This window comes from Aptenodytes forsteri, unplaced genomic scaffold (genome assembly GCF_000699145.1).
Source record: "Aptenodytes forsteri isolate BGI_AS27 unplaced genomic scaffold, ASM69914v1 Scaffold47, whole genome shotgun sequence".
In the NCBI taxonomy this organism is placed as follows: Eukaryota; Metazoa; Chordata; class Aves; order Sphenisciformes; family Spheniscidae; genus Aptenodytes; species Aptenodytes forsteri.
The window spans coordinates 3,503,187-3,530,132 of NW_008794731.1; the positions used below are offsets into that span (position 1 = coordinate 3,503,187).

General features: G+C 33.9%; 1 protein-coding gene across 1 annotated transcript in view; it reads left to right on the forward strand.

Moving 5' to 3' along the window:
* The first annotated feature begins 1,229 nt into the window (after positions 1-1,229).
* SYCP2 (synaptonemal complex protein 2) overlaps positions 1,230-26,946 on the forward strand; it is a 31,039-nt gene continuing 5,322 nt past the window's right edge. Inside the window, exons 1-35 of the mRNA XM_019470653.1 lie at positions 1,230-1,253; positions 1,943-2,083; positions 2,327-2,455; positions 3,427-3,531; positions 4,072-4,096; positions 5,046-5,131; positions 5,976-6,064; positions 6,640-6,674; positions 7,314-7,456; positions 7,535-7,587; positions 8,612-8,657; positions 8,872-8,967; positions 9,459-9,519; positions 10,255-10,403; positions 11,262-11,336; positions 11,816-11,971; positions 13,062-13,161; positions 13,689-13,807; positions 14,570-14,653; positions 14,797-14,869; positions 14,971-15,028; positions 15,947-16,083; positions 16,275-16,372; positions 16,883-17,001; positions 17,794-17,824; positions 18,442-18,506; positions 18,614-18,671; positions 19,375-19,430; positions 19,962-20,010; positions 20,132-20,306; positions 20,701-20,768; positions 23,606-23,785; positions 24,585-24,771; positions 25,220-25,470; positions 26,131-26,301. Coding sequence (XP_019326198.1) covers positions 1,230-1,253; positions 1,943-2,083; positions 2,327-2,455; positions 3,427-3,531; positions 4,072-4,096; positions 5,046-5,131; positions 5,976-6,064; positions 6,640-6,674; positions 7,314-7,456; positions 7,535-7,587; positions 8,612-8,657; positions 8,872-8,967; positions 9,459-9,519; positions 10,255-10,403; positions 11,262-11,336; positions 11,816-11,971; positions 13,062-13,161; positions 13,689-13,807; positions 14,570-14,653; positions 14,797-14,869; positions 14,971-15,028; positions 15,947-16,083; positions 16,275-16,372; positions 16,883-17,001; positions 17,794-17,824; positions 18,442-18,506; positions 18,614-18,671; positions 19,375-19,430; positions 19,962-20,010; positions 20,132-20,306; positions 20,701-20,768; positions 23,606-23,785; positions 24,585-24,771; positions 25,220-25,470; positions 26,131-26,301 — 3,492 coding nt within the window. The remainder of the gene's footprint in view (positions 1,254-1,942; positions 2,084-2,326; positions 2,456-3,426; positions 3,532-4,071; positions 4,097-5,045; positions 5,132-5,975; positions 6,065-6,639; positions 6,675-7,313; positions 7,457-7,534; positions 7,588-8,611; positions 8,658-8,871; positions 8,968-9,458; positions 9,520-10,254; positions 10,404-11,261; positions 11,337-11,815; positions 11,972-13,061; positions 13,162-13,688; positions 13,808-14,569; positions 14,654-14,796; positions 14,870-14,970; positions 15,029-15,946; positions 16,084-16,274; positions 16,373-16,882; positions 17,002-17,793; positions 17,825-18,441; positions 18,507-18,613; positions 18,672-19,374; positions 19,431-19,961; positions 20,011-20,131; positions 20,307-20,700; positions 20,769-23,605; positions 23,786-24,584; positions 24,772-25,219; positions 25,471-26,130; positions 26,302-26,946) is intronic.

Genomic DNA, 26,946 nt, shown 5'->3' on the forward strand with positions numbered 1-26,946 from the left:
CAAAGCGCTTGCGGGAGGTGCCAGCGGCTACGTGTGTTTCGAGGGCGGCGGTCTCACTCCCTCGTCGAGAAGGAGGCACCTGGAAAGGGTTTGTATTTTCTTCTCTGGTTTGTCTGACTAGGCAGGAGACAAGAGACCTGTGAGGTGAGAGCAAAGGCTTCAACGTAGGCTGTTCCATCTTGTAGCGGAAAAAATAGAAAAACCACCCTGTATTTGTTACTTCTGTATGACTTGGGAGTACAGAAATGACTAGTGTCTGTTCCCAGTTGCTTGTTCTACAGAAATCGTTCCCTGTTTTTAATCATTGTTTCCCTTTGCTATGCTTTGTCTAATTCTATGTAATTTCTGGGATGGGGAGACCAAAGCTGCACATGGTAGATTGGTCAATGTAGATTTATTTTATACAAAGCATGAAAAAGTTTGTTGTTTTTTTACGTGTTAAGTCTCAAAACAAATAAAATACTTTTGTCTGCTCTTGAGTATTAAGACAATGTTTTCAGAAAACTAATTAAAAGATCTTGCTTTTTGGTGGTAATAGTCATCTCGGAGCCCATCACTGTATGTGTAGTTAAGAAGGCTTTTTCCCTGTATGCATTTATCACATATTTCTTAAATTATTTAATCTACCATTTTATAATGAGGCCCTTCTGGAGCTTGGCTGTTGACTTACCTGTTCTGAATAACCTGGTGTTGACAGAATAATTGGCCATCTTCATGCTCTTTTCTCACTGAGAAATACTGAGAGTCTGCTGCAGGACCCTCTGTTCCTCCATTGCCAGAGTTGATCATTCCTTATACTCTTCTATTTTAAGCAATTGTTTATCCATGTAAGGATGTTTCCTTATATCCCCAGTTAGTTTAGTTTCTTAAATAGTATTTATACAAGTGACAAATCAGTATAATTGGCCATCTTCATGCTCTTTTCTCACTGAGAAATACTGAGAGTCTGCTGCAGGACCCTCTGTTCCTCCATTGCCAGAGTTGATCATTCCTTATACTCTTTTATTTTAAGCAATTGTTTATCCATGTAAGGATGTTTCCTTATATCCCCAGTTAGTTTAGTTTCTTAAATAGTATTTATACAAGTGACAAATTTTGGAATTTGTAATGTATTTTGACTGATTATTGATGTGTTTGCAAAACCTATTTGAAGTCTATGTCAGTGAATTGTGTTTTGGTCAAGTGATGATTGTTTCCTTCATGTGCAGCTGAGTAGATGAATTGCAAAAATGGCAGCCAGGAATGAGATGCAGGTATGTGCTTATGGACCAGAATGTGAGTATTGAATGTTTTAATTACTAGCTTAAAGCACTCCTTCTGGTATTTAATTACAAGTAAAATTTGCAGTGTGGCAAAGAATGCGGTAGGAAGAAACTTTCCACTGACATAGGTTAGTGCTAAGTAGCTGGGTAGAGAGCAAGAGGAACTGGAAATTGTTACTGATTAAAAGAAACATCAATTATATGTGTTTGACATACGTGAATCAGGTGGGATGATACATGAGATCAAAATGTTGAAATCTGGTTATGATTTATTTAGAAAGAATAGACTGGCAAATTAGTTGAGAAAGGCAGTAATCCTCAAATATATCTTTTAAAGTCATTAATAGATAACTTAGAAATGTAAAATATTAAGTGTACTAAGGAAAGGGTATTAACACAAGGAGCATTTATGTAAGCATTTGTAATAAGAGGAAAGAAAAAACATTCAGTAAGGAAAACTGGCAAATAATTAAAAACTCGGTGAATAAGTATTTGCATGATTACTGTATTAGGTATGGTGTTCTGTACTTTCGGTTTTACATTTAATGATTTTGTAATTTGGAATATTTGCTTAGAATGCAACAGATGATTGCGTAAAACCTATGTTAAATCTTGTTAAATCAGTAGCGGTGTTAAGCATACAGTAATACAGTTGCTCTGTTTTCTTTTATTGTTGACAGTTTGAAAAGTTAATTGATGAAACTACAAGAAAAAAAGATTTCCAATTATTGGAACAATTTCTGGCAACAGAAGACTGTGAAAATGTCTCTCACAAATGCAGCAAACAGTTTGTCAACAAATTAGACAAGCTTCTGTGTCGGGTAATGTAATCATTGCATCAGAATCATCTATACTGTCATTGTAATAGTCTGGAAAAGACTTCTTTCATTTTGCTTGGTTTATACCAGCAGTTGATTTGAAAAACTGAAATAAAATTTAAGAATGAAATCTCTGCTTCAAGCTGCAATTAAGGTGGCTTTTGAGAACAAAAAGGCATCTGTTTAATTAAATACAGGTTCTTCTAGAACTGTACACTAAAGCTTATGTTATAATTTCAATTTCAGGAACTTGACAAACGAGAAGTCAAAAGCATTTCCACTTTACTAAATTCTGTTCAGAAATGTGGGGAAAAAATCAGCATAGCAGGAGAAGATGGGCTCCCAGCAATGATAAAATACGGTCTTATTGGAAGGATAAGTAAAACCATAAAGCATATGTGAACTTCTAAAAAAACCCCAAAAATTAATAAAGCATGCATAAGTAATGCTTCAGTGCTGAACAGCTTAGTATTTGATTTGGTCCTTGATTGTTTCTGAATTAAGAATTTCCCATAATTTTGCAACAAACTTTATTCAGATTTAAATGTTCTTTGACAAGTGGCTCCTTAAAAAGTGATGCTGCTCTACCACAGTAAAGGTTTTGCAAATTATGCAATATATAATTAATTTAGATATGCTTACAGCAATTACAACAAGGTGATACCTTTTTACATGAGATTGCTGTACTGCTTTTGAGTCAAGAATTGGAATTTCCTGGTGCAATTTAATAATTTTTTGTTAATATTTACAACAGCAATATTGTATCTGTTCTTTCAACAGACTATAGTGCTATTCTGATTATTCTGTGTTATTTCAAGCCGCATGTTAAATGCGTTAATCATTTGTAACTCAACATAATAAATATACTGAAAAATAGACACCACTTCCTTACTGCTTTCACCAGAGATTTCACTGAAGTAAATTAATGGCAATGTCAGATGAGTGTTACTCAATTGCATTCTCAACCGCTTTAATAAAAAAAAAAAAAAAAGTGTGGTGATAACTTCATGCTTATATTCACACCTACAAACATACTTTTTCATTCAGCTATTATCCATTATCCATTTTCAGCTCTTTTGTCTGTGATGGCAGTTGTAAAAGTAGATCTCTAGTTTTTGTGTTAGAAAGTCAGCTACAGAAATTACTTACGTTAATTTGAAATCACCTACATTTGTTTAGTGTGAGTGAAAAATTTCAGTCTGGGGCTAAAGTATGCTCAGCAGACTGGTAACATTGTTGCTGTTATTTTAATCTTTGTATAATTTGTACAGTTTTACTTAAGTATAGTACAAACTGTTGTCCTTTTTCGTGCTATTAAAATAGATTTACTTTCATTTTCCCTTTACGTGGTTAATTGGTTTGAAAAGGTAAAAGGAATTTTGATCCTCGGAGGAAATGAAAAGAATGAAATGCTTACAAGTCTGGCTGAAGATTTCTTCAACATGTTGCTGGTAAAAATATATTGATAATAAAATACATTGTGTGTATTTGTCAAAATAATTATTACTAGTTTAGCAACAAAAAGACTTTCAAATGTGTTTCTATTTAATGTCTTTCTAAAGTTAATGTTACAGTCGTTTCTGAAATAGATTATAAGTCTTTTTGGATAAATAGTTTGCCTGTGTTCATACTCGTTTTCTGTTCGTGATTAGCATCATGAAATAAAATTTAAAAAAACCCAACAACGTAAGTGTTCAATGAACAAAAAAAATTCACCTTGGTCTAATTTTGATTACATAAATTATTGGTATGCTAATTTCAGGACCCCAAGTTTATAAGATCTGTGAGTTTTCTTCTGTTCATAAAAATTTCTGTCATTGGGGAAATAATTTCCATAAATTTAACTGAAATATAATTTTGGGAAACCACACTTGGTATTAGAAGAACTCTCATGTTCTTCAGTAAGGATGAAATAATTTTAAAATCTTAAATGCTTTTTGATTAGTTGCTTTAGTATCAAAATGATGTGGGGCTTTTGTTTTTTATTGTAGGCTATATGTGATAGCAGACCTGAAGGTGAGCTTAAAAAAAGTGTACGCTAGATATGATAGTTAAAGTGTTCTGTTTTAAAGTTAGCAGTGTTAAGCTAACTCTTACTACTTGTGGAGCCATCATGAGGCAAGGTAGTTCTGAGAAGAACATGTATAATGAGGGTGGTAAAAGTTTCTTGAACTAATGTAAATATACCACCGGGTTTATATGCTTCAGCTAATAAACTGTAACAGGAAAGGGCCTCTCCTCAAGAGGGCTGTTCTGCACACAAAGGACTACGTTTCTCATTCATGTGAAAAAAGCTTGAATGACAACTGTAACTTTGATTGTTTAATTTGAGGTTTCGCTACTGACAGATTTCCTTTTAACTTGTTGATGTCAGTAATAAAAAGGCAGGATAGTCTAGTCTCCTCAGAGATGGCAACTGAACTGAGTTTTTCCTAAAAAGAACGTTGTTTCTAAGCTACTGTCGTAGCTTAGCATAGCACAGTAGTCCTTCTTTATTGACCTTGTTATCATGAATGTCACGCTGCTCTTACCTTTCAGTATAGCGCTACGTAGAAAGTCACTACAGACCATTATGCTGTCACAATCAAAATGAAAGATTGATTTCCTTGTCCCTGGGAAGATAAATTCCAGGGTCTGAATTACATCTCAGAGAGCTAAGTTATAGATTTGATCTGATTATATTTTAAAAATAATGATCTCATGCCCAGGGGACTTATGCAGTGATGCACAGGAATAGAAAGATCATAAAGAGCCATATTTACTACAAATTGAAGTAACTATTCTGTCATGCATTTAACCATGAAGCTTAAGATGTTTATTTTTAAATATTAGTAATCCTATATGGAAAGGAAGGCATACTATATTTTATTTCTAAATGAAAATGAATCTTTTTCCAAATGCTGATGAGGGGGCACCCTAATACACTCTTGGTAACTCTTTAATTTATTTTTTTCCCGTTCATTAGGTAAAATGCAAATACTAGAAAACTTTGTTCTGAGAACATGTACCCTCATCGCTGATGTAAGAATTAGTATTTATGTTCGGCAGCAGGTAAACATTCTTCTTTCTAAGTAAGTTTTCTGGTTAGTATTTCAACAGACTTTGTGAAGATAGTAATTTAACGGTACAGATGCTACAAAAAAAGAGAATGTTGTAGTGCTCTAGTATCAGAAGGATGATTTAATGTTTCTCTGAGAATGTTTGTTGTCATTTTTATGTTGGGTTTTGGTTTTTTTCAGATTACTGACCTATAATTTTTGTTTTGGACAGTAAATTACAAAAAAGTGGTATTAAGATTCTGGGGAGAAAGCTGTGTAAAAGCGTAGGAAATAATATGCTCTATTACAACTGCTATAAATAGGATTAAGATTGTTGGTTGTAAATTCTTTAGATGCTTGCAGGAAATTTGTATACCTTCTAGTATACTGCAAATTTCTCCTATTTATTTTAGTAACCTAAAGTGGTCAGGTTTTTTTTCCTCTCTAAAGAAAGTGAAAGTTACAAAAAAGTCTCTTGTAAAGGCTACATCCCCGAAGGAAAGGGTTCTTAATGCAAATTTAAGGTACAGTTTAGCTCAGCAATCAACTGCAGACAGAACTCTAGCTTTGAAAGTTTTTTTTCTATATTTAAACCTGCAAATAATAAACATAAGCCTTTAACAACTGATGTTCATATTAAAACTAATGTAATTTCTTGAAATTGAGGTAGTTATATTAAGATAAATACCATTTAAGGTCAGATAGAACTCATTGTCTTTTCTTGTTTTGCAATTATTTAAGCATGTTATTTTCTTCAGTGGTATGAAATATATTACAAGGACCCAAAATAAGAATAACTTAAACTTTAGCAACTTATTTTGTATTTAATCTTACTCCCTTTTTTCCACTCTTCTTAGGTAGTAAGAAAACTTAATTTAATGCTTGACAACATGCCTCGAGATGCCAGGAAAAAGATATTTTCTACAAAGGAAATGTTGCTTGTCATGTAAATAATCTTCAGTATAATTTTTATATCATTACATCATTTGCATATCTGGGAAGGCAATTTTTACTAAGGCTGTTTATAATGCATGCAGATTGGTCCCTGTTTAATTCACTTTTGCATTTGCTATTGTGTTGCCGGTGGTAGTGGCTGTGGGCAGGTATTCTCATGGGTTATTCTCCATTACAAGCCTAAATTTACCTCTTTCCTGATCTGGGTTAGGCTGCTTCTCATCCCAATTGTCTTAAAATAATTAAACTCGTATTTATAAGAATACAAGAATGTGTGTAAAGCACAGTGAATCAGTCACTGGAGGACAAGCTATTCATGTTTGGAAATTTTTTTTACAGCATTTCAAAAAATAAATAGAATAAAAATTATATATATCGGGTGATTCACTTCCCCAGTAGTACTTTCAGATGTATGTCCTTAGGATAACAGACTTGCACCTTTGAAGTCTAATAGTTTAGTGGAATCAGGGTTTCATCTCATACATTGAAAGCTTGTAATTAAATAAACTTTTCTTCTATGCTTTGTGTTGCTGTCATATTTTGCTGAAATGTTACTTTGTTTGACAGGAGTGACATGGGGAGGAGAATTTTGGATGCTGGAGGTGAGCATGGGACTTAATAAGCAATTTAGTATTGAGCTGCTTAAAAATTACATGCAGACCCATTAAAAATCCAGAGAAGACATTTAGAAGCTGCAGAATGTTGCGATTACAGTCCTCTGAAAAATACAAATACTGCATGAAAACAGTCTGCAAACTGGAATGTTTCAGGTGTATGCAGTGTATGGCTAACTCTTTGAAGTTTTCGGTCCTTTTCTTCTCTAGAATGTAAGTTTTAAAATAGCAAAAGCTCAGGAGGACGTCAGTCTTTGAGGGTAGTGAACTGCTAGCCATGTTTAGTAGTACTATAACTTCTTTCAGGGATCACTTTGGTATCCAACAATTTCCCAGTTCAGAGAGGTTAAAGATGAAAACTTCTCTCTTACTTATATGCCTGGTGTTGCTCTGACATTCCTTGAAAGTTTGGTTGAAACTTCATTTTGAAACATAAGATGTTTAGTCATCCTTATTCCCTTAGTTGTTTATCTATATATCCTTTATGGGTTACGTATTTGGGTATAATGTGGTACGTAATATGAATTGTTCAGCACTGCTTATACCAGTTTCCTACGTACTAATATTTTTTTTCACATCAGTAGTATCTTTAAAACTACTGTTCCTGTAAAATGTATTGTGCTGTAGACTATGACCTGCAAGTAGCCATTACGGAAGCTTTATGCAGAATGATATCAGAGAAACAAAGAGGAGAATTGGCGTGCCAGTGGTTTTCCATGGAGTTTGTGTCCAATGCATTTAAAGGAATTAAAGATTCTGAGTTTGAAACAGTAAGTCATATGAAAAATAATTCCAGTGATGTAAACTTCCGTTTTACAATTCTTTAAGAAACTTCTGTGTTTTAATAGGATTGCAGAAAATTTCTTAACCAAGTGAATGGCATGCTTGGAGACAAAAGAAGGTAAAACTGAATTTTTTAAAGCTAATGTATTTTCTTTTTTGGATTTTATGGCCATTCATCAGGAGTAACCTTTGTATCACAAAAACTGGTTTTGGGGAAACTGAATTAAAATAATAGAAGCAAATAAGACTAATATTGCTGTGGCATAAAGTCAAGGAACCACACAAACAAGATATTATTAAAATATTAAATAGTAAAGAGATTGATTAATACCATCTTTTGGTACATTGTCACTGATACTGTCTTATCTATCAAGATGCTAATTTTATGTAATTCCCATATTTGGAAGAAAAACAAACATAATGTAAGTTTCAGATTATTAGATAACAGCTTGAAGAAACTTTTCACTAAATAAAGAACATTCATTTGAAAAGAGTCTTAAACAATATAAAGCGTATGTTACACTTCCTTTAATAAATGTTTATAAGGAGCTAGTTTTTGCATTCTATTTAGTTCTGTTGCAAAATTCTGAGATGCTCGTTAATTCAATAAACATATCATCTAACAATAGCTAGTAATCTGTTGGTATATATTCCTGTATTTATTGCTTTAGGATATTTACATTGAGATAATGATCAATGAGAATATCTGCTAGAGAAATAGGATATGAAAAGGAAAATAACGAGTTTTTTTCTTATCTATGTGATTATATATATTCTTATCTATATGATATGCTCTGCATGTTACTTTTATGTCATGACAGCAAAGAGGTTGTCTGGTATGTCTTTGTATCAGGTGTATATTCAATTTGGATACAATTCTTAAAATATCAGCAGATAAGCTAGAAGTATGAACGTAGTGACAAGAGGTCTGAGGCTACTGCTTTAACTGTGAGGATATATAAGATTTCATGTTACTGCCTTTGGGGAAGAAGTGTGGTCAAGTGACTGCTCTTTTGACTGTTGTTAACTCTTAGTCTCTAAAGCACGCAAGTTTTGTGCTGAAAACACAATCCAGTTGCTGTTCAGATATGCAAAAATTTACAACATTTTAGTATACTTGACAAAATATCCTCTTCTTACAGGGTTTTTACATATCCGTGTTTATCAGCAGCTCTTGATAAATATGAGGTAAGTTACAGGCTTAATCATATATCCACAGATTTTCATTTGTGCATCTGAAGAATTTCTTTGCCTTCTAGTTAAGAAAAAATAAGGATCAAGTAAATTTTTTTAGCAGTATACAGATGTGCATGTATTTAAAGTTTGTCAGACTGTAACATAAAGCCTGGTATAAATCATTGCTCTCAGCTTTTACTCTTTTATCTTAATTTTTTTGTTTTAGCTACAGATACCATTGGATGAAAATCTTGAAGAATTTTGGATTGATTTCAATGTTGGTAGCAGAAGTATATCTTTCTATGTGGCAGCAGATGATGAAGTAAGGCAATTTTTGTCTGTCATACTAGATTGTTCTGAGGCAGTAGATACACGTTCTTTCAAGTGTATCAAATTTGTTTCCCCACATCAACGTGTGGAAGTTAATGTGTGCATCTATAGTGTGAAGGGGGCGGGGGGAAAATAATCTAGATTTGGTGTACATACTTAGATCAAACAGTTTCAAAGTAATGACTTTCTAATACTGTTTGCAAACAGTTTAACTTATGCACACGTGAACAAGAAGCCATTTACAAAATTGCAGTTATAATTGTATATGAGACTCAACTGTTTAGATTAATGTGTCTACCAAAGCTCTTCTGAAACATTGTTCGCTGTTATCAATGAAGCATATATGTTCATTGTCACTCCTTGTAACAGAGGATTTAAAAAGTTGAAAATTTGTCCTCACTGAATAACTTGCTGATCACTGCGCTTCATTTAATTGTAATATTCTGCTTTTCTAGCTTTAAAAATATGTATTTTTCATATAAGGATAATCAGTGGGAAACAGTCATTATACCAGAAGAAGAGGTAGACCTGTACAGCCTTGAAGGTATTGGCACTCAAAAATGTGACCTTTTGTTACACACTAACTTGGATTTTCAAATTGAGTAATCCTGAAGTACTGGCTTAATTCTCAGCAAAGCAAAATTCCCACTTAAAATATTATAGGTACTGGTTTTATCAGGGATAAAATTGCACTGTAATCATATTTGCATTTTAGGCATGCAAGTGTGATTTTATTAAAATAATTTTAAAATAATGTCTTATCATAGAATGGTTTGGGTTGGAAGGGACCTCTAAAGGTCATCTAGTCCAACCCCCCTGCCGTGGGCAGGGACATCTTCAACTAGATCAGGTTGCTCAGCGCCCCGTCCAACCTGACCTGGAATGTTTCCAGGGATGGGGCATCCACCACCTCTCTGGGCAACCTGGGCCAGTGTTAGTTATTTGAATGCAAAATAAGGCATAAGACAATGACATTTAATAATGTTCCTTCTAAACTAGTTAGAATAGTTTTGTAAATATCTATAATTTGTCTGCAGCTATAGTAAATAACCTTCACAGAAAATTCTACAGGATAATATACAGAATAAGTATTTCTAAAAGATTGAATCTTGAACTGTTTCACTAATAAAATTTATTGTAGGTTAGAGTGAATTAAACAAAAATATACATCTTAATAGCTGAATTGAAGAATACAAGTAAGTTTCATGTATTTACAAACATTATATGAGGAGATGTTAAATTGTAATGAAACTACTTTTCAAATTTTGTTTTTGTCCAGAAAAAGATTCAAAAAAATTATTAACAATAGATCTAAAAAGCCCAATGAATGTGGGTAATCAAGAAGGAGAGAAATTTTTTTTATATTTTGATTCTATCTTGGAAATCAAAGATGTAACCAGAAAGATTTATGGATTTAGTAAGTGTAAGGTAAGATTTAAACACCTTTTCCAATAGTTTTCAACTGATTCAAAATAAATGTCTCATTCACATATAAATGTTGTTATAGCTGTGATTATTGGTATCTATTTATACCGAGAGTTTCTAACATCGCCACTACAGAACAGCATTTCTCCCGCAGTATGTTAAGCTTTGGTAAAGATGCCTAATAAGGACAAGAGGAAACGGCCTCAAGTTGCGCCAGGGGAGGTTTAGGTTGAATATTAGGAAAACTTTCTTCACCAAAAGGGTTGTCGAGCATTGGAACAGGCTGCCCAGGGAAGTGGTGGAGTCACCATCCCTGGAGGTATTTAAAAGACGTGTAGATGCGGTGCTCAGGGACATGGTTTAGTGGTGGACTTGGCAGTGCCAAGTTAACGGTTGGACTCGATGATCTTAAGGGTCTTTTCCAACCTAAATGATTCTATGATTCTAAGATTTAAAATTAATTGCAACAAAAAATAACTGGCTGGAAAGGCATCACCAAAGCTTAATGTCAAGTTTTGCGCATATAATTTTCCAGAAACACAAGAACTGGATGCTTCCAAATGATTCATTACCTATCCCATTTTGCAGTACGCTTACCACTCTTATCAATTTACTCATTTAATAAAAAATATTTAGCAAGCCATAGCGTACTCCTTACTGCTTGTAACAAACTACTTTGCCCTGAACTCTGACTGAGCAACTCGTGAGGAATGGAACTGCTATGAGCTTGTAGAATCTCTTTTCCCCTATAACCAGATTTCAGACACTTATGATCTCTGACTTAAATATTTTCTTTCTGTTTCTTGCTTAAAACAAGTGAGCAAAGTGTATATTTTACATAGATGGTTACTCACTTTGTAGGGCTTTAGTAAGAAGCAGTCTGCATCGGTTGCCAAAACAACTGTACATGTCGTCTTTGATGAAAGCGGATCACAGGTATTTTACTTCAGTATGCTGAGATGGTTGTTTTCTTGGGTTTTTTTATATTTAGTCTGATTATTAGCTTAATTTATAATCATTCACCATAAAAACAAGGACTTCTAAAATGCCAATAAGTAAAGATAACTCTAAAACCAGTTAAGTGATTTCTAGTAAGTATGTATTGTATATTTGGGGAGATAATAATATTAATATCCAAATCATTGAATACTTCAATATACACATATATACAAATATACACAGGGGAAGTTTTTATGTGAATTGTGATTTGGTAACCCATCCTTGTTAGTGAAAATAACAGTTAGGTTGGATGCTTTGCAAACTAAAAGTATATAAGCTCTGAAGTTTATCAAAATCTATAGTGAGGTATGTGTTATTAGGATGAAGAAGCTGCTCTGTGTGCGTTTGTATAAATATAAAACGCAATAAAATCCAAATATTGTCTAAAAATTTTAAAAATACAAAATATTATATAGGTTCTGGTACCAGAAAGTCAGTTGTCACCATGTTTTGAAGAAAAATCTGAAGAAGAGGAGAAACTCAGTAAGTATAAAACCCAGCAACTTCCTGGAACTTTGAGGACACTGAATAAAAATAACAATCAAGAAAAATGCAGAGGTGGTTCCTCCAAGGTAAGTGGGATTATAAAAACAGAAAAGAGTACATCAAAAATACAAGTCATAAATATCAAATTTTATAATAAAAAACCCAAACCCCTGTTATTTTACAGTTGGAATATAATTAATACAGGGTTTGATTGTTTTTCTTATGACTTGACACGGCTATATAAATCCCTTTGCAAAAAACCTTCTCATTATTATGTGTATTGAAACTATAACAATGTGACAAAATTAAAAGCAATTGTAAATTCTCAGAGCATAATGGTCTAAAGAACGTTCTCTTTAAAGAGAAATGTTTTCAAGATATGCTTAGATCTCTTACGATGTGCGGAAGTCTAGTATAGCCTCTGGAGAGTTACTAATGATCAGCAATGGTAATAGCTGTAATTAGAGATGAGTCCTGTAGGCTTGGCATTCACAAAGACTGATGATTACAAAAAAGCATGTGGTTGTCAAGATGAATCCTGTATCCTGGTTATTCAAATCACGATTTCATGGGACTGCTCCTATGCATAGCTGATTCTCTGGTTTAAACTGAGAGGAGCCCAATTCATTAAGCCTGGTGTTTCTTTTGCCCCACAGTCATTCTAAAGTTATAAATGTATTATAGTTATACTAGGACTAACTACAGATATACTAGGGATGGGGAAGAGATGAAGCAGTGTCACCATGTCTTCGTTGTGCAACAGACATGCAGTGCATGTCTTGCTAGCAGTAGTCTAGTAAACCTGTTCCTGAGGTTCTGCTGGTTTATAGCTTATGTGATAGCTTTGCAGGAACTCCTGGGAATCATCTTGGTTACTTTGATTGTTAACAAGGGACAGGATTTGTCCATACTTTATTGAATTAATTTAGAAAACAACAATCACTGTTCTCAGTTTAAATACGTTAGGTTTAAGTATTATATAATTCAAGTATTTTGGTGAACTTGCTCTAAAAAGGGAACTGCATAAAAATCACATTACATCGATGTGTGCAGCAACAGCAATTGACATTCCAATAATAAAGTGTCAAAAGACTCTCGGAAATAGATTTTTCTAAAATCTTGTGTTGTCATCCTTAAATCTGTGTATTATGGTCAAATGTTTTTCTGTTCCTCAAGATAACTACATCTTGTAAAAGGAAAGTCTCTGAAGCATCCATGCTTATTCCTGCAACTACAAGATTTTCCACAAGGAGTCCACTGGTATTTGTTAGCACACGTAAGTTTACAAGTACTTTCAGGGTAAAAATATGCTATAAATCGTCTTTGAAATACACGCGTAAACTGTGATTCTTTGCAGAGCTGGAAAAGAAAAGTAGACCTTATAAAATCTCCCTAGCAGGTGCTTTAAACTTGAAATTTTTAAACTGGGCCACTTGTTACTGGTCTATAGACATGATGCAGGATAGTAGCTACACATGCATTCCAAACAGCTGAAGGCCACCTACCGTTTTTACTGCTGCTGCCAGTCAGCTGTTTGTGCTGGAGCAAGCTGAGAAGTCAGCAGTCAATTAGAAGACCTAAAACTATGAGTCTATGGGCTCATTAACCTCCATGTAACTTAATTGAAATCAACAGAATTATAAAAGGTACATAATGAGTTGATATAAATACTAGCCAACTTTTTTAAAGTTTATGGAATAGATGTGATCATGGGCAAAACTCTTCATATTGATGTCACAGGCAGCACAGTAATCATAATAGAAAAAATGGTAGAATTCTAACATGTCTCTGGTTTGTTTTCAGCCACTCCTTGTAAAGGACGATTTAAATTACCTTTGGAAATGATGAGCTCTGCTGAAAGGTCTAACAATAATGCAATAAATGAGACCAGAACAAAGAATTTCTATCAAGAACCTACCGGAGTATGCATGTCATCTGTAGCTAAGTCTCTTACTTAGAATAACATTAATTTCTATTCTAATTTATTCCTAATTCATATTTTAAAGAGCTAGAGTTATGCAGTCAGCGACTCACTTTTAGAAAATAGTGTCTCTTACTTCATTGCATAATGTTTTTTTGTCCTCTGGATTTCAGGTTTAATATGTCTAAAGTCACACTGAACTCTTACAAAATTAGCCAAAACTTGCATTCACTCATCAGTTCTGACCCCAGAGCTAACTTGCTTTTACTAGAACCACAATTCTTCCTTTGTGTGTGAGAATGGTGTATGCACAGAATCTCAAATTAATTGTGCAGTGTTGAAATACTCTTAAAAACATATAATACATTCAGCTATAGTTGTGAAGTGTTAAAGTCTTCAGGTTATAGCAATTATAGCATCGTTTTTAGTGCATTTTTTATTAGGTATTCACTAAAATCAAACAAAACTACATAGGTGTCACTGAACTGCAGTTTGAGTATATGTATTTTTGTTTCTGTTCCAGTTGAACAAAGACTTCAAAGTAACAATTTTATTTCTGGTTCTAAATGTCTTTCTGGGTCAGATTCAGGTCAAATCCCGGACTACGGGATTCTGAAGCATTTTTTGATATAGCCATGCTTTAGAAAAAGGCTTTAACATAGAGAACGTGTAGTTTAGGATATTTCAAGTGTTACTTTCTAGGAGAATTTTACTACTTTTGCTTTTATGGATTGTAATTGTCAGTGTTACTTATGCTTTTTAGAGTGGGCAAAGATGTACGCTAGACAATGAATTTTGTGAAACAGAACAGAAGATCAGGAAGTCAAATAACAGAAAGGATGCAAAAGTACCTGAAAAGGTACTGGAATCAGCACTTCTATGAAATGAAAAAAATAATGTCATATTTTATTAGGGAAAATATGAGATTATGAGGTTATACTGTTTATAGTCCTACGCTAATATTTTCTTTTGGATATTATCCTACTGTAGCGAGTGTGTGCTGAAGAAGTTTTAGAAATGATACAAGAGGCAGAAATTGAGGCCACACAAAAGCAAACTTTAGGCAAGTAATTTTACAAGTATTGATAGTCCTTACTTTTAAAATTATTTTAATTTTTTCTATTTCTTTTGTAATAATTGATACTAAATTAATGTCTCATTTAGATGAAGCGTTAGATATTGTTCCTGATTCTCAGCCAGCAGGGAGAAGCAACAAACCTTTGTAAGTATTGGAAAAGAATACCAAGTCACTGTTGTTGTCACTCACCTTGAAGGGAATATTTTCAAGTATTGCCAGAATTGAAATTTTGTTACATAGTTTCAGAAAATACCAGAATTTAATTGTCTTGTCTTTCCTGAGAGTTGCATTAAGAGCTGTTGGCTAAACCTTTGTAAGTATTGGAAAAGAATACCAAGTCACTGTTGTTGTCACTCACCTTGAAGGGAATATTTTCAAGTATTGCCAGAATTGAAATTTTTTTACATAGTTTCAGAAAATACCAGAATTTAATTGTCTTGTCTTTCCTGAGAGTTGCATTAAGAGCTGTTGGCTGTGTAAGTCAGGTCATTTTTATTATGTTGTTTTTTTTTTTTTTATTCTGAAATTCATGGCACCAAACCAGCACTCTTATATGTATTTGCTAGGACTATTTCATGAACAATACTATTCTGTTGTCTTAATCAAAGACTTTAAATTGGTGAATCTGTTTATGAAAATAGTACTCATTAACAAGGTCAAAGTAGGAGTTTAAGTAAGCTTTATTATTAACAAGGAGAGTAAAATTCTTTCAGATGACATCAGAAGGCAAAATACAAATGACATGGGTTTACATAAGTGAACTGTGCCATAAAAAGTAGTGGATTTGACACACCATGGAGTTATGTAAGTTCACGGTTTAATGATGGCCGTAGGATATTGTTGCCTTTTTGAAGCTGACTTAAAAATACATGTTGTTTCTGAAGGTTTGCCATTCTACAATGCTTTGGTTAATTGAACAATGGTAACAGGCTTAGGTACCAATGTAAAATGCATTGATATCTACAAGATATCACTATTTTCCTATTTTGTGATGCATGTTTATTAGAATTGAGACTCACTTTCTACAGTTCACTGGTAATAAGATGGTATTATCTTTGTTAGGCTGCCTGGTCTTTTGGAAAGTTCTTTGGATAAAACCAAAACATGGAAAAAAAGAGCATGCTCTGTTCCTGAGAAGAATATCACAACTGGTGACAAGCAAAAGCTAAATCCATCATTGGCACATACATCCCATCCAGGTTATGTTCACGCTTTGTTAACTGCTAGTGTTAAAAATGTTTCAGGTGAACTTTAAACTATCATGAGGGAAGAAAACTGCAAAATACGTAGTGGACAGTCAGTGTTAATCATTTGGAACAGAAACTGTTAAGTACGAAAGGGAAAAATATTTAACCTACTACTGAAACACGATTTAAAACATTTCTTTCAGCTAGAGCGTCCGAAACATTTTTGTGTTCTGATTTTACAAAAGAGGAACCTGACGTTCTCTTTAGAAAAGAGACTGCAAATCCAAAACAATCAAAGACGGTGAGAGTTTCTTACCTTCATTTCTTTGACTTGTAATTAAGAGAATTGTGAAATTGTCAGTGTTTCAAAATTTGTATTTTACTTTCATTTAGTCACAAACTTAGTTTTAATTGACTTTCCGCTAATAGCGAGTGAATTAAGTAATGTCAGCTTCACCGTTTACTTTTTTCAGTGTGACTTGTTTAAGATTAGTTTACTCTGAATTTGTTTTTAAAAAAATAATTCTTAAATAAGCACCAACTGGTGCTTCCCATGCACTTCTTCATTAACTTTTAAATGTTGTAGTACACAAAACCACAACGTTTAAAAGAAAATATCTGTTAAACTGATGTTTTATTGCTCGCTATTTGGGCAATGCAAGGGAAAATGGTTTTCAAAGGAGTGTGATTTAGTATATCTAGAAGACATTTCATGAAGTTTAGGTGATTGTTGGGAACCTGTAGTTCTGTTTGCAGCCTTGCACTTCTGTTGAATGGGTTCAAAGTTGAGTCTTAAACTCTATTTTTATAGAAAACAAAGTCTAAAGAAATGACAGATGCAACAAAATCACTAATTAGTAAAATCAGTGACAGATATAAAGTAAAGACTGATGAGAAAAGCAAAGCAAGAGACTCCTTAGGTTTTAACAGGTATGATGTGAACTATTTACTTTTGTGCTTATTCTTTTTGTGCATGTGGCTTTGTCTCTGATCTACTCCTCTGTCTACAGTTATTTCACATCCTGCTTTCACCTGAATCGTTTGTTCACTTCTGATAAACAGTATTGTACTGAAGAGTAGGAGACTAGTAGTCCAAAAGTTCCAGTAGTTGAAATAACAAAGGCTGGTTAGAAACTTTATTCAGTGGTCTTTTGCTCATTCACTCACTCACAACACGTTTCATGGAGAGAATTTAACTGGGATAGTTCATGGGCACTGCGCGTGTTGGGTGTCCATCCTATCATCACAGTTTGGGGGTCAAACTTGGATTCAGTCATCAATTCTGATTATCTAAAGTTCCTAGTTCTCTCTTCCTGAAAGAGTTGATAGAGAGTTTAAATTTAACGAATTCTTAAATAAGAAAATTAGTCTTACCTTGCTGGAACTGATGCTTGGAGAGATACTTTACATATAATTACATGCTTTCCATGTTTGATTGTAACTGGATGACAAAGGACTAGAATAGTTAGGCTATGTCACCTTTTAAATCTTTCGGATAGGGACTTGGAAGACATGCAGAACCTGCAGTATAGTTGTGTACTGTGGAATGAATTTTTCTAGAGCACAAAAATGAAAGGGGTTGATGTCTTTCAATCCACTTGTTTTTGTATTTAAATGCATGAATAAATTTGTTGTGTTTGATGAGGCTTTTATTTATATAAGCAGTATTCTAATGCATATATTCTAATTAGCATTTAACAAAATGTATCCTTATTTTTTTAGGCCACATTTAAATAAATCCTGTGTTTCTAAGGTAACATATTACTGCTTTTGTTGGAAATTTTTTTCATATCAGATATATGTACATATATGGTGGTAGCTAGTAGATGTAAAGCGAAAGTTCACAAGTATCACTGAATGTTAAATATCTGTAGATGTTAATGTTAATTATGCATTGACTGTATATACTTAAAATACTTTTTTATATATTTACTTATGTGGAATAATATCTTTACAGGCAACTATCAGCCAGTGAAACCCAAATTAATTTCTGTTTACGTATTATATAATTGAATCTGTTCCTTTTGAACATGGCAATGCTAAATATTTAGAATAAAAATATTATAGTAAATGAGATTATAGAATCCTTAAATGGGATATAGCCAGGACACAGAAATTAGTCTTAATGTTTTGGGGGGAAAAAAATTCTGACGTTTTGTTGATACCCTTAAAGGATAAATTCTAAAAGTTAGTTTCTACTAGCTCTTGTCCCCTTTCGCCTTATTGTACTGTTGCTAATCAAGTGGAAGTCTGAGCAACTGCTAGGTTATTTCATACGTTCATGATGAGGAACTTGCTTTTTGAGATGATAGTGTGTATGAATGCATAGTCCAAATTTGACACATGAGTTAACTTTTTATTTATGTATAGGAAGAAGTTCAGGATAGAAACCTGAAAACCACTACTTCTCTTAATACAACTGCTGGTCATATTATGTAAGTAGTTAAAACACTTTCAAACAGAATTTCAAATTACCCATACCTAACTTTGTGAAATGTTCATTAATTCAGTCACAAAATTGATCTGTGTGTCTGTTTGACAGGGACGATGTCTACAACTTTAACGTCAGTGGGTTTGATGAGCCTACAATAAAGCTTGGAGTAAGAATATAACTGAAACTGATATGTGATGAATAGAATATAAAGGAGCTCAGTCATTTTAAATTATGTCTACTGAAAGTATAGTTAACATCTTAAAAATTCAAATTATATCACTGAACGAAGTGGGGAAAAAAGTTTGCCATGTCAATACCTCCATCATATTCAAATGTATAATGATATATGCTATCTTAAGGTTCTGGCCACTTAAAGCTATTACAGTGTTTTCCTGAATTAAGAATAAAACAGTTTGTTAGGAGTATCATTATTTTTAAATTATCCTATTATCCTGAAAGCATTATTGCCATCCTTCCAATCCCCATTGTAAAGACATTTTTGCCCAGATGTTTGAGTAAAAAGAAAATCTAGGTAAGATAAAAGCAGAAGACAACGAAAAATAGGTTTGCTCCTTACGGCTCAGAGGAGCCTGCTGAATTGGTGAAGGTAGTGAATGAAGCAAGTGGATGGAAACCAATGTATTAGTTTGAGATATTGAAAGCTTCAATCAGTTCTAGCTGGTTTTAACTATCAGCTCTGTTCTTAAATAATTTCTAAGATAGAAATTAATCATCATAAGTTAATTGCTGAGTATAAAAACTGAGCAAACAAGCCCTTAGCTGTTACTGTCTGATGGCCTGTTTAATTTTGTTTAAGTCGTATAACAAATGAAAACCTTCATTTGTTTCTTATTTATTTACACTTTTAGATCCAAGAATTGCATGTTACTGAGCTGAGTGTTCATACAGATCCAAACAAAAAAGGGTAGGGATGTTATATTGTGTCCTAGTCTGCTGATTATCATCAAGAATAGTACTGTCTGCATTCTCCAGCATTCCACTGTGAAAATCCAGGGAATGTATGCATGACAATAATATCTTGACTGTGTTGTTTTTTCAAGCAATAGACGTAGTGGCTGTGGTCTCCTAGGCTGTTTCATGATTTTCCTTTGGGAAGATGCTCAAAAGGAAAGAATGTGTTTCATGAAGAAAACAGCTTTAGTTCTCGTCATGGAATACTACGGGGATATAAACTCTGAAGAGAGGGGGGTAGTTTTTTGTTTAATGATCAGGCTGCAAAGGGACACATTGTTACTGTGTGTTCTTACTGATCGTTAGCAAATAAGCACATCCTTTAGGGTTTACGGTGAACAGATATTTCCAAAATGCATGTGAAAACAAAAGTAGGTACATTTGTTTGAATTCTTAATCTGCATATCATATGAATAGTAGAAAGATTTAGAACAAGTATTTTTAAATGTATCGTTTAAAGGTGTTTTTTCTTTTTCTAATTAAGGAACGCAGATGACAGTAAAACTAGCACTGAAGTGAAAGGAAGAAAAAAAGTAAGGCTCAGATTTTTGTGGATCAGTATACCTTGTCTTCCTGCCTTTAAATACCAATTATGTAAGTGAAAGGTATATTAAAATTAAATCAATAACTTAAGAACGTTTTTGGTTTTTGTAGGCTAGAAAAAATCAAACCAAGAAGCATCTTTTTAATGACACAGACACAGAATACAGAGGTGACGACAGCAAGACAGACATTAGTTGGCTACAAGAATCAAACAGAAAATCTAAAGCCCAGTTAATTGATTACAGTAGAAATAAAAACTTAGGGAAACCAATAAGCACAGACAAAAGTAAGAAACTTTTTTCATATTTCTTAAGAATGCTGCAATAAGTTTGTCCATAGATATTAACTGCACAGCACATAATGTGCTGTGTTGCACATACAATATGTTTTTGTTGTCTTATTTTCAAGCTTCAGGAATTTTCAAGTTAGTTCTAGTAATTTATAAAGGTTAATTTCCAAAAAGTCTGTATTTTAACGTGGAAAATTATTGGAGGATGGGACAGGCGGAGGTTGTTATCGACAAAAAAAACTTTCACTTTTTGAAATAATGTGCTGAAAGCAGTTTACTGAATCAGTAAGTTTTTGGGCTTAAAAGTGATTCTGTGATTTTACAACTAAAACTCTAAATGTCAAACATTTGAATATTTTGCTGATTTTTCTAACTTTATGTATTGTAACAGCAGATAAATTCTCTGAACCTGCTTGCCACATGGATAAACTTAAAGGCAAAAATGCAAATAAGAAAAAGGTAAATGTAAATTTGCAACTAGATTTGTAATACATATTCAAAATGTCTTAACTCACTCAGAAAGTGTTTTTAAATAATTTTTCATAGATATATGCCATTTCTTCATGCTTATTTCAAGATCATTTGTTAAATACAGTTTGTTGGTTTCACGTATTATATTCTTTTTATGTAGTATTTAGCTGGTATTTCAGGCATAATACTAGCTATGAGTTAGAATGATTATACATTGATGCTTTTGTAAGTTTTATTACTTAAAATTGTTGATTATGTCTATTTACTGCTTAACAGCATCTACTCCATTGAATATGCCATTAGCTTTTCAGCGAGGGTTTTCATGCGTCTAATGTGCTTAACTGAATTTTAATACCTTTGAGTTTATAATTTCTTTAAATGAATATATGTAACAGTGAAACTGTAAAAACAAAAATGTTATAGATGTTAAGAAAGAATAATAATCACAAAATATTGTAAGCGTATTAAAGTTGGGAGTATAATAAATTATAAGTGATTATGAACACGTTAATAGAAGGTGCTTGTAGATGTTTGTAAGCCACAGTTTAAAAAACAAAACCAATAAAACCCACCAAAAAAACTCAAAACCTTCCCCTGTCCCCTCCAGACTACTCTTTGGTCTCAGACTATAAAATAATTATTCAAATCTATTTAATGTTAGTAGCTTAAAGCTACATACCTGCACTCAGTGTAAACCATGCATATGAAAATATGATCACCACATGTAGGTATTGATGGTGACATCTAGTCCACGTAAATCAAAGTGAAGAGGGCTTCAGTTCTGAACAGGGCTTCAAAACTGAGGAGGGTTTCAATTGCCCAGTGTTGAATTGGTGTACTTTCTAACGTGTCCTTTTTTAGTAGTGAAATTCCCCAGATCTACCCAAGCAAGTTCAAAGTGCCTACTTTGAGGAGGCAGGGTTCCACTACTGCATAGTCTTAGATGGAAAGCATCTGAAGCCCAGGAAGTCGATAATAGACTTGACCCTGGAGATGAAGAGGCTAGGAAAGCGTACGTTTTGCATAGAGCACTTTTCAAGAGAGTAGGAGGCAAGAATTCTAATCTTGCCTAGTTTGAGAAGCGTTGCACTCCACATTTTACATACCTTCTAATGTCAGGTCCCTGGGCTACTTTCAGTGAGAACACGCTTTGCTCTTTCTGAACATTGACTGCTGTGTAGAGAGAGTGGCAGTAGTTACGAAGTAGAAGGGGGACAGATAGAAAGGAAGACTGATTCTAGTCTAGTGGTCAAGGTAATCAGTTCAGAGGTGATGATCAAGGATACTGGTTCCTGCTCACTAAGCAGGCTTTTGGTTTTGTTCTATTTCAAACCAGTTACAGTCTAATTTAAATGTGCACATCTTTCAGAGAGCAAGCTTTGGAAACCCACTTCAGCTTTGCTGTAGTTCAAAAATGGCATTTATTTTGCCTCTTCGCTTTTTTGACTCTTACATTCCTGACTGCACTGTGCCCTATCTACAGTGAAAATTCTCTTCCCAAAATGCTTACTAGACTGATGGTTGGACTTTCTGAGCTTTGGTAAAGTTAAGCTTTTTTAGTTGTTTTGAAATAAGGGATTTCAGGTAATTAAACCAAGTTACCTGCTGTTTATTCTTATTTATTTATTAAACATTCTGATATAACTTGAAGATGTTTTTATTCTTCCAAAGACAAATGAATGTAAAAAACTGAATTCAAGAACTGGTGAAACGATAGAACAAACCACCAGACAAAAACGACCTCGACCCTGTCCCCTCCAGACTACTCTTTGGTCTCAGACTATAAAATAATTATTCAAATCTATTTAATGTTAGTAGCTTAAAGCTACATACCTGCACTCAGTGTAAACCATGCATATGAAAATATGATCACCACATGTAGGTATTGATGGTGACATCTAGTCCACGTAAATCAAAGTGAAGAGGGCTTCAGTTCTGAACAGGGCTTCAAAACTGAGGAGGGTTTCAATTGCCCAGTGTTGAATTGGTGTACTTTCTAACCTGTCGTTTTTTAGTAGTGAAATTCCCCAGATCTACCCAAGCAAGTTCAAAGTGCCTACTTTGAGGAGGCAGGGTTCCACTACTGCATAGTCTTAGATGGAGAGCATCTGAAGCCCAGGAAGTCAATAATAGACTTGACCCTGGAGATGAAGAGGCTAGGAAAGCGTACGTTTTGCATAGAGCACTTTTCAAGAGAGTAGGAGGCAAGAATTCTAATCTTGCCTAGTTTGAGAAGCGTTGCACTCTACATTTTACATACCTTCTAATGTCAGGTCCCTGGGCTACTTTCAGTGAGAACACGCTTTGCTCTTTCTGAACATTGACTGCTGTGTAGAGAGAGTGGCAGTAGTTACGAAGTAGAAGGGGGACAGATAGAAAGGAAGACTGATTCTAGTCTAGTGGTCAAGGTAATCAGTTCAGAGGTGATGATCAAGGATACTGGTTCCTGCTCACTAAGCAGGCTTTTGGTTTTGTTCTATTTCAAACCAGTTACAGTCTAATTTAAATGTGCACATCTTTCAGAGAGCAAGCTTTGGAAACCCACTTCAGCTTTGCTGTAGTTCAAAAATGGCATTTATTTTGCGTTTTCGCTTTTTTGACTCTTACATTCCTGACTGCACTGTGCCCTATCTACAGTGAAAATTCTCTTCCCAAAATGCTTACTAGACTGATGGTTGGACTTTCTGAGCTTTGGTAAAGTTAAGCTTTTTTAGTTGTTTTGAAATAAGGGATTTCAGGTAATTAAACCAAGTTACCTGCTGTTTATTCTTATTTATTTATTAAACATTCTGATATAACTTGAAGATGTTTTTATTCTTCCAAAGACAAATGAATGTAAAAAACTGAATTCAAGAACTGGTGAAACGATAGAACAAACCACCAGACAAAAACGACCTCGAAGAGCAGCATTAGCAAAAAATTACAAAGAGCCTTCCAGTTCAGAGTCAGAGAGTGAAAGGAAATCTTCAGCATGCACCTCTAAGGAGGAGAAATCAAAAATGCAGGTATACAGTTGCACTTTATTCTTAAAAATCCACAACAAAAACGCTGGTCTACTTTGTACTTAGTACTCCTGTGTTTTAAGTGCCCAAAATGAGCAAGTTGAACTGAATTTTATTTATTATTTCTAGTAGTGCCCTTTTTTAATTATGAGTATTTAGCTGCTAAGAAAATCAGTCCTAAATAATCATCTCGGTCCTAATAGTATTTCAGTTTCTATTTATGAAATTTATTCTGCTGCAAAGAACTACTATGTCCTTTATTTTAAAAACTTAACGATATTTTGAAAATCTCTATTAAATGAGAGGTTTTAGTGAGCCAAATTTTGTTCTTTTAGATAATGTGATTTTGATAATGCTATGACTGTTCTGTGTACAATAGAAAATGCTGACTTGATAGAGGGTATGTCAATACATTTGCTGAATATCCAAATAGAATTTTTAGTAAATTAAGCAACGATGTTGCATGCTAAAACATTTTCATTCTTTTAGCATGACATTTCAATGTATAGGTAAATACAGGTAGGTCTGTAAACTTCATTGATTAAATCCTGAAGCATCGGTAATTGCCTCCAATAGTTAAGAAGTCCGTAAGAATAGAAATTTGGGTGCTGAATTAAACAAATTCAATGCTTATTGATATTAGAACACCTGATATCCTTATGAATTTGAGTACTTCTAATGATGTTCCTTTTTAGACCTTCTGCTTGTTCAACAGTACGTATAGATAATGTTCTTTACCTGCATATATATACACATACATATGTTTACAAATAATGTTTATATGAACTTTGTATTTTAATAGAAACATATGAATGGGGAAAACAAGCATAATAATCAGCAAAAGGTGCTCCAGAACATTGTATCTATGGAGCCAAAGAAAGTAGCTAACTATGTACATAAAGCCTTTATTAAATCAAAGAATTCTGCAGAACACAAGGAAATTGAAATGCCTTCATCCGAGAGTCCTGCGTCTCTTGAGACAATGAGGTGTAGGTATTTTGACTTGTAATTTATAGCAATACTGTATCAACAGTTGGAGGTTACATGAGGATTATCACAGTTGTACAATTTTACATTTATTTCATGCTTTTAAAATAAGAGATATCCCCTAATTCAATGTGTAGCACATAATTTAAGGAAGAGTATTAATATTTCACTAATGCTTTTATAGGTTGGTACAGTTATTTGACATCAGCCTAATATAGAAGTGCAATATCTAAGTGTGTTAGGTATTACCAATGAATCTGGTCACCAGTAAAATAGTGTGGAGAGTGCAAAAAGTGTAAGTGTGGCAAGTTGTATGCCAACACTTAAAGTAAAATTCCACACATCTGAGACTCGCAAATACCTAGAATTGAACAGTTAGCAATATGGGGCTTTAACTTACCTTTTTTTCCTTTCACTTTTCATGCTGACAGTTAAGTAACTGTTTTCTAGGTGCTGAAAGAATATCAGAAGGAGATGTTACTCAAGAGCATATTTATAGTGAAAGATCACCTGTTCTGCAGGACTCAACACTAGAAAAAAGGGAAACGTTAAACTTTGAGAAAGGAATCTCTCCTAATAATTTCTGTCCACAAAAAATGAATATTCAAAGTATATGTCTAAATCAGTCCCCTGAGACGACTGTTAAAAAGCTAACATTTGGAAATAAAAGTTTCTCACCAGCTTTAACTGAAGCATCTTTGGTAAGAATATTAAAGTTACTCTACAATTATGTCCTGGTTTCAGCTGGGATAGAGTTAATTTTCTTCCTAGTAGCTGGTACAGTGCTGTGTTTTGGATTTAGGATGAGAATAATGTTGATAACACACCGATGTTTTAGGTGTTGCTGAGCAGTGCTTACACTAGTCAAGGACTTTTCAGCTCCCCATGCCCTGCCAGTGAGAAGCTGGGAGGGGGCACAGCCAGGACAGCTGACCCAAACTGGCCAAAGGGATATTCCATACCATGGGACATCATGCTCAGTATAGAAACTGGGGGGAGTTGGCTGGGGAAGGGGTGACCACTGCTCAGGAATTGGCTGGGCATCGGTGGGCGGGTGGTGAGCAACTGCACTGTGCATCACTTATTTTGTATAATCTTTTATCATTATTATTATTTTTCCCTTCCTTTTCTGTCCTATTAAACTGTCTTTATCTCAACCCACGAATTTTACTTTTTTTTTTCTGATTCTCTCCCCTATACCACTGTGGAGGGGGGAGTGAGCGAAAGGCTGTGTGGTGTTTAGCTGCCTGCCGGGTTAAACCACAACAAATTATTTTAACTGAAATTGTTCCGTTCAGCTGCCAACTGTTTTATGCTTTTGTACATCTCCTTTCAATAACAACTTTTTTGTTAATGTGTAGCTCAGCTTAACGACATATAAAACTGTCAGTGGAAAATGTGCAAAGGGATCTGTATCTGAAACACGTGATAATAATGAAGATTCAAGTTTCAGACATTGCTTTTCAGACACACTTTCTATTAAAGGAAAACTACAAGATATCGCTAAACCTATCACCAAAAGTAAAGAAGAGGTATGTTACTAAATCCTTTGCTCTTCAGAAGAGAGCTGCAGCTTTTTGTCTGTTTTATCTACTTTAATGATGGTGAGGTTTAAGTGAAATGCAACTTTCTTAATGATAAATGCTACATATAATGTTTACTTGTGACCTGCTTGGAGAATCCTACTAGTTAATTTTTAAATATTTGAGAGAAATTAGGGAATCTTATCCCAACAAGATCAGTTATAATTAATATCTTAAAAAATAACAGGGAGTATATATTTCTCTTCTTGATTTTTTTCCAATGAAAAATTAACAATTTTTCACAAATTAAAGAATTGTGACATCTGCATGGAAAAATTCTTGAGGTGAAAAAGTGCTCTTAGTTTTAGTATTAATGTACTACTCAATATAACAACTATTGTAGCATTGGCAAATAAAAACTGCTGTATACCTTCAAACCACTTCTCATAAGTACCTTTTCTGGTGAAAAAAACACTAATGACTCCTTCAAGAAATAATTTTGTTTGTGTCCTATTGCAAGAAACAGTTAGACCTTATTGGTCATTTGACTTATTGCTATCATTAATTATTAACGTGGTGAAGAATTTGTTTATTCTTTCATCTAGTGAGACCTAGTAGTAATTCATGCAGTGATTATTGATTTTTTTTTTTTTA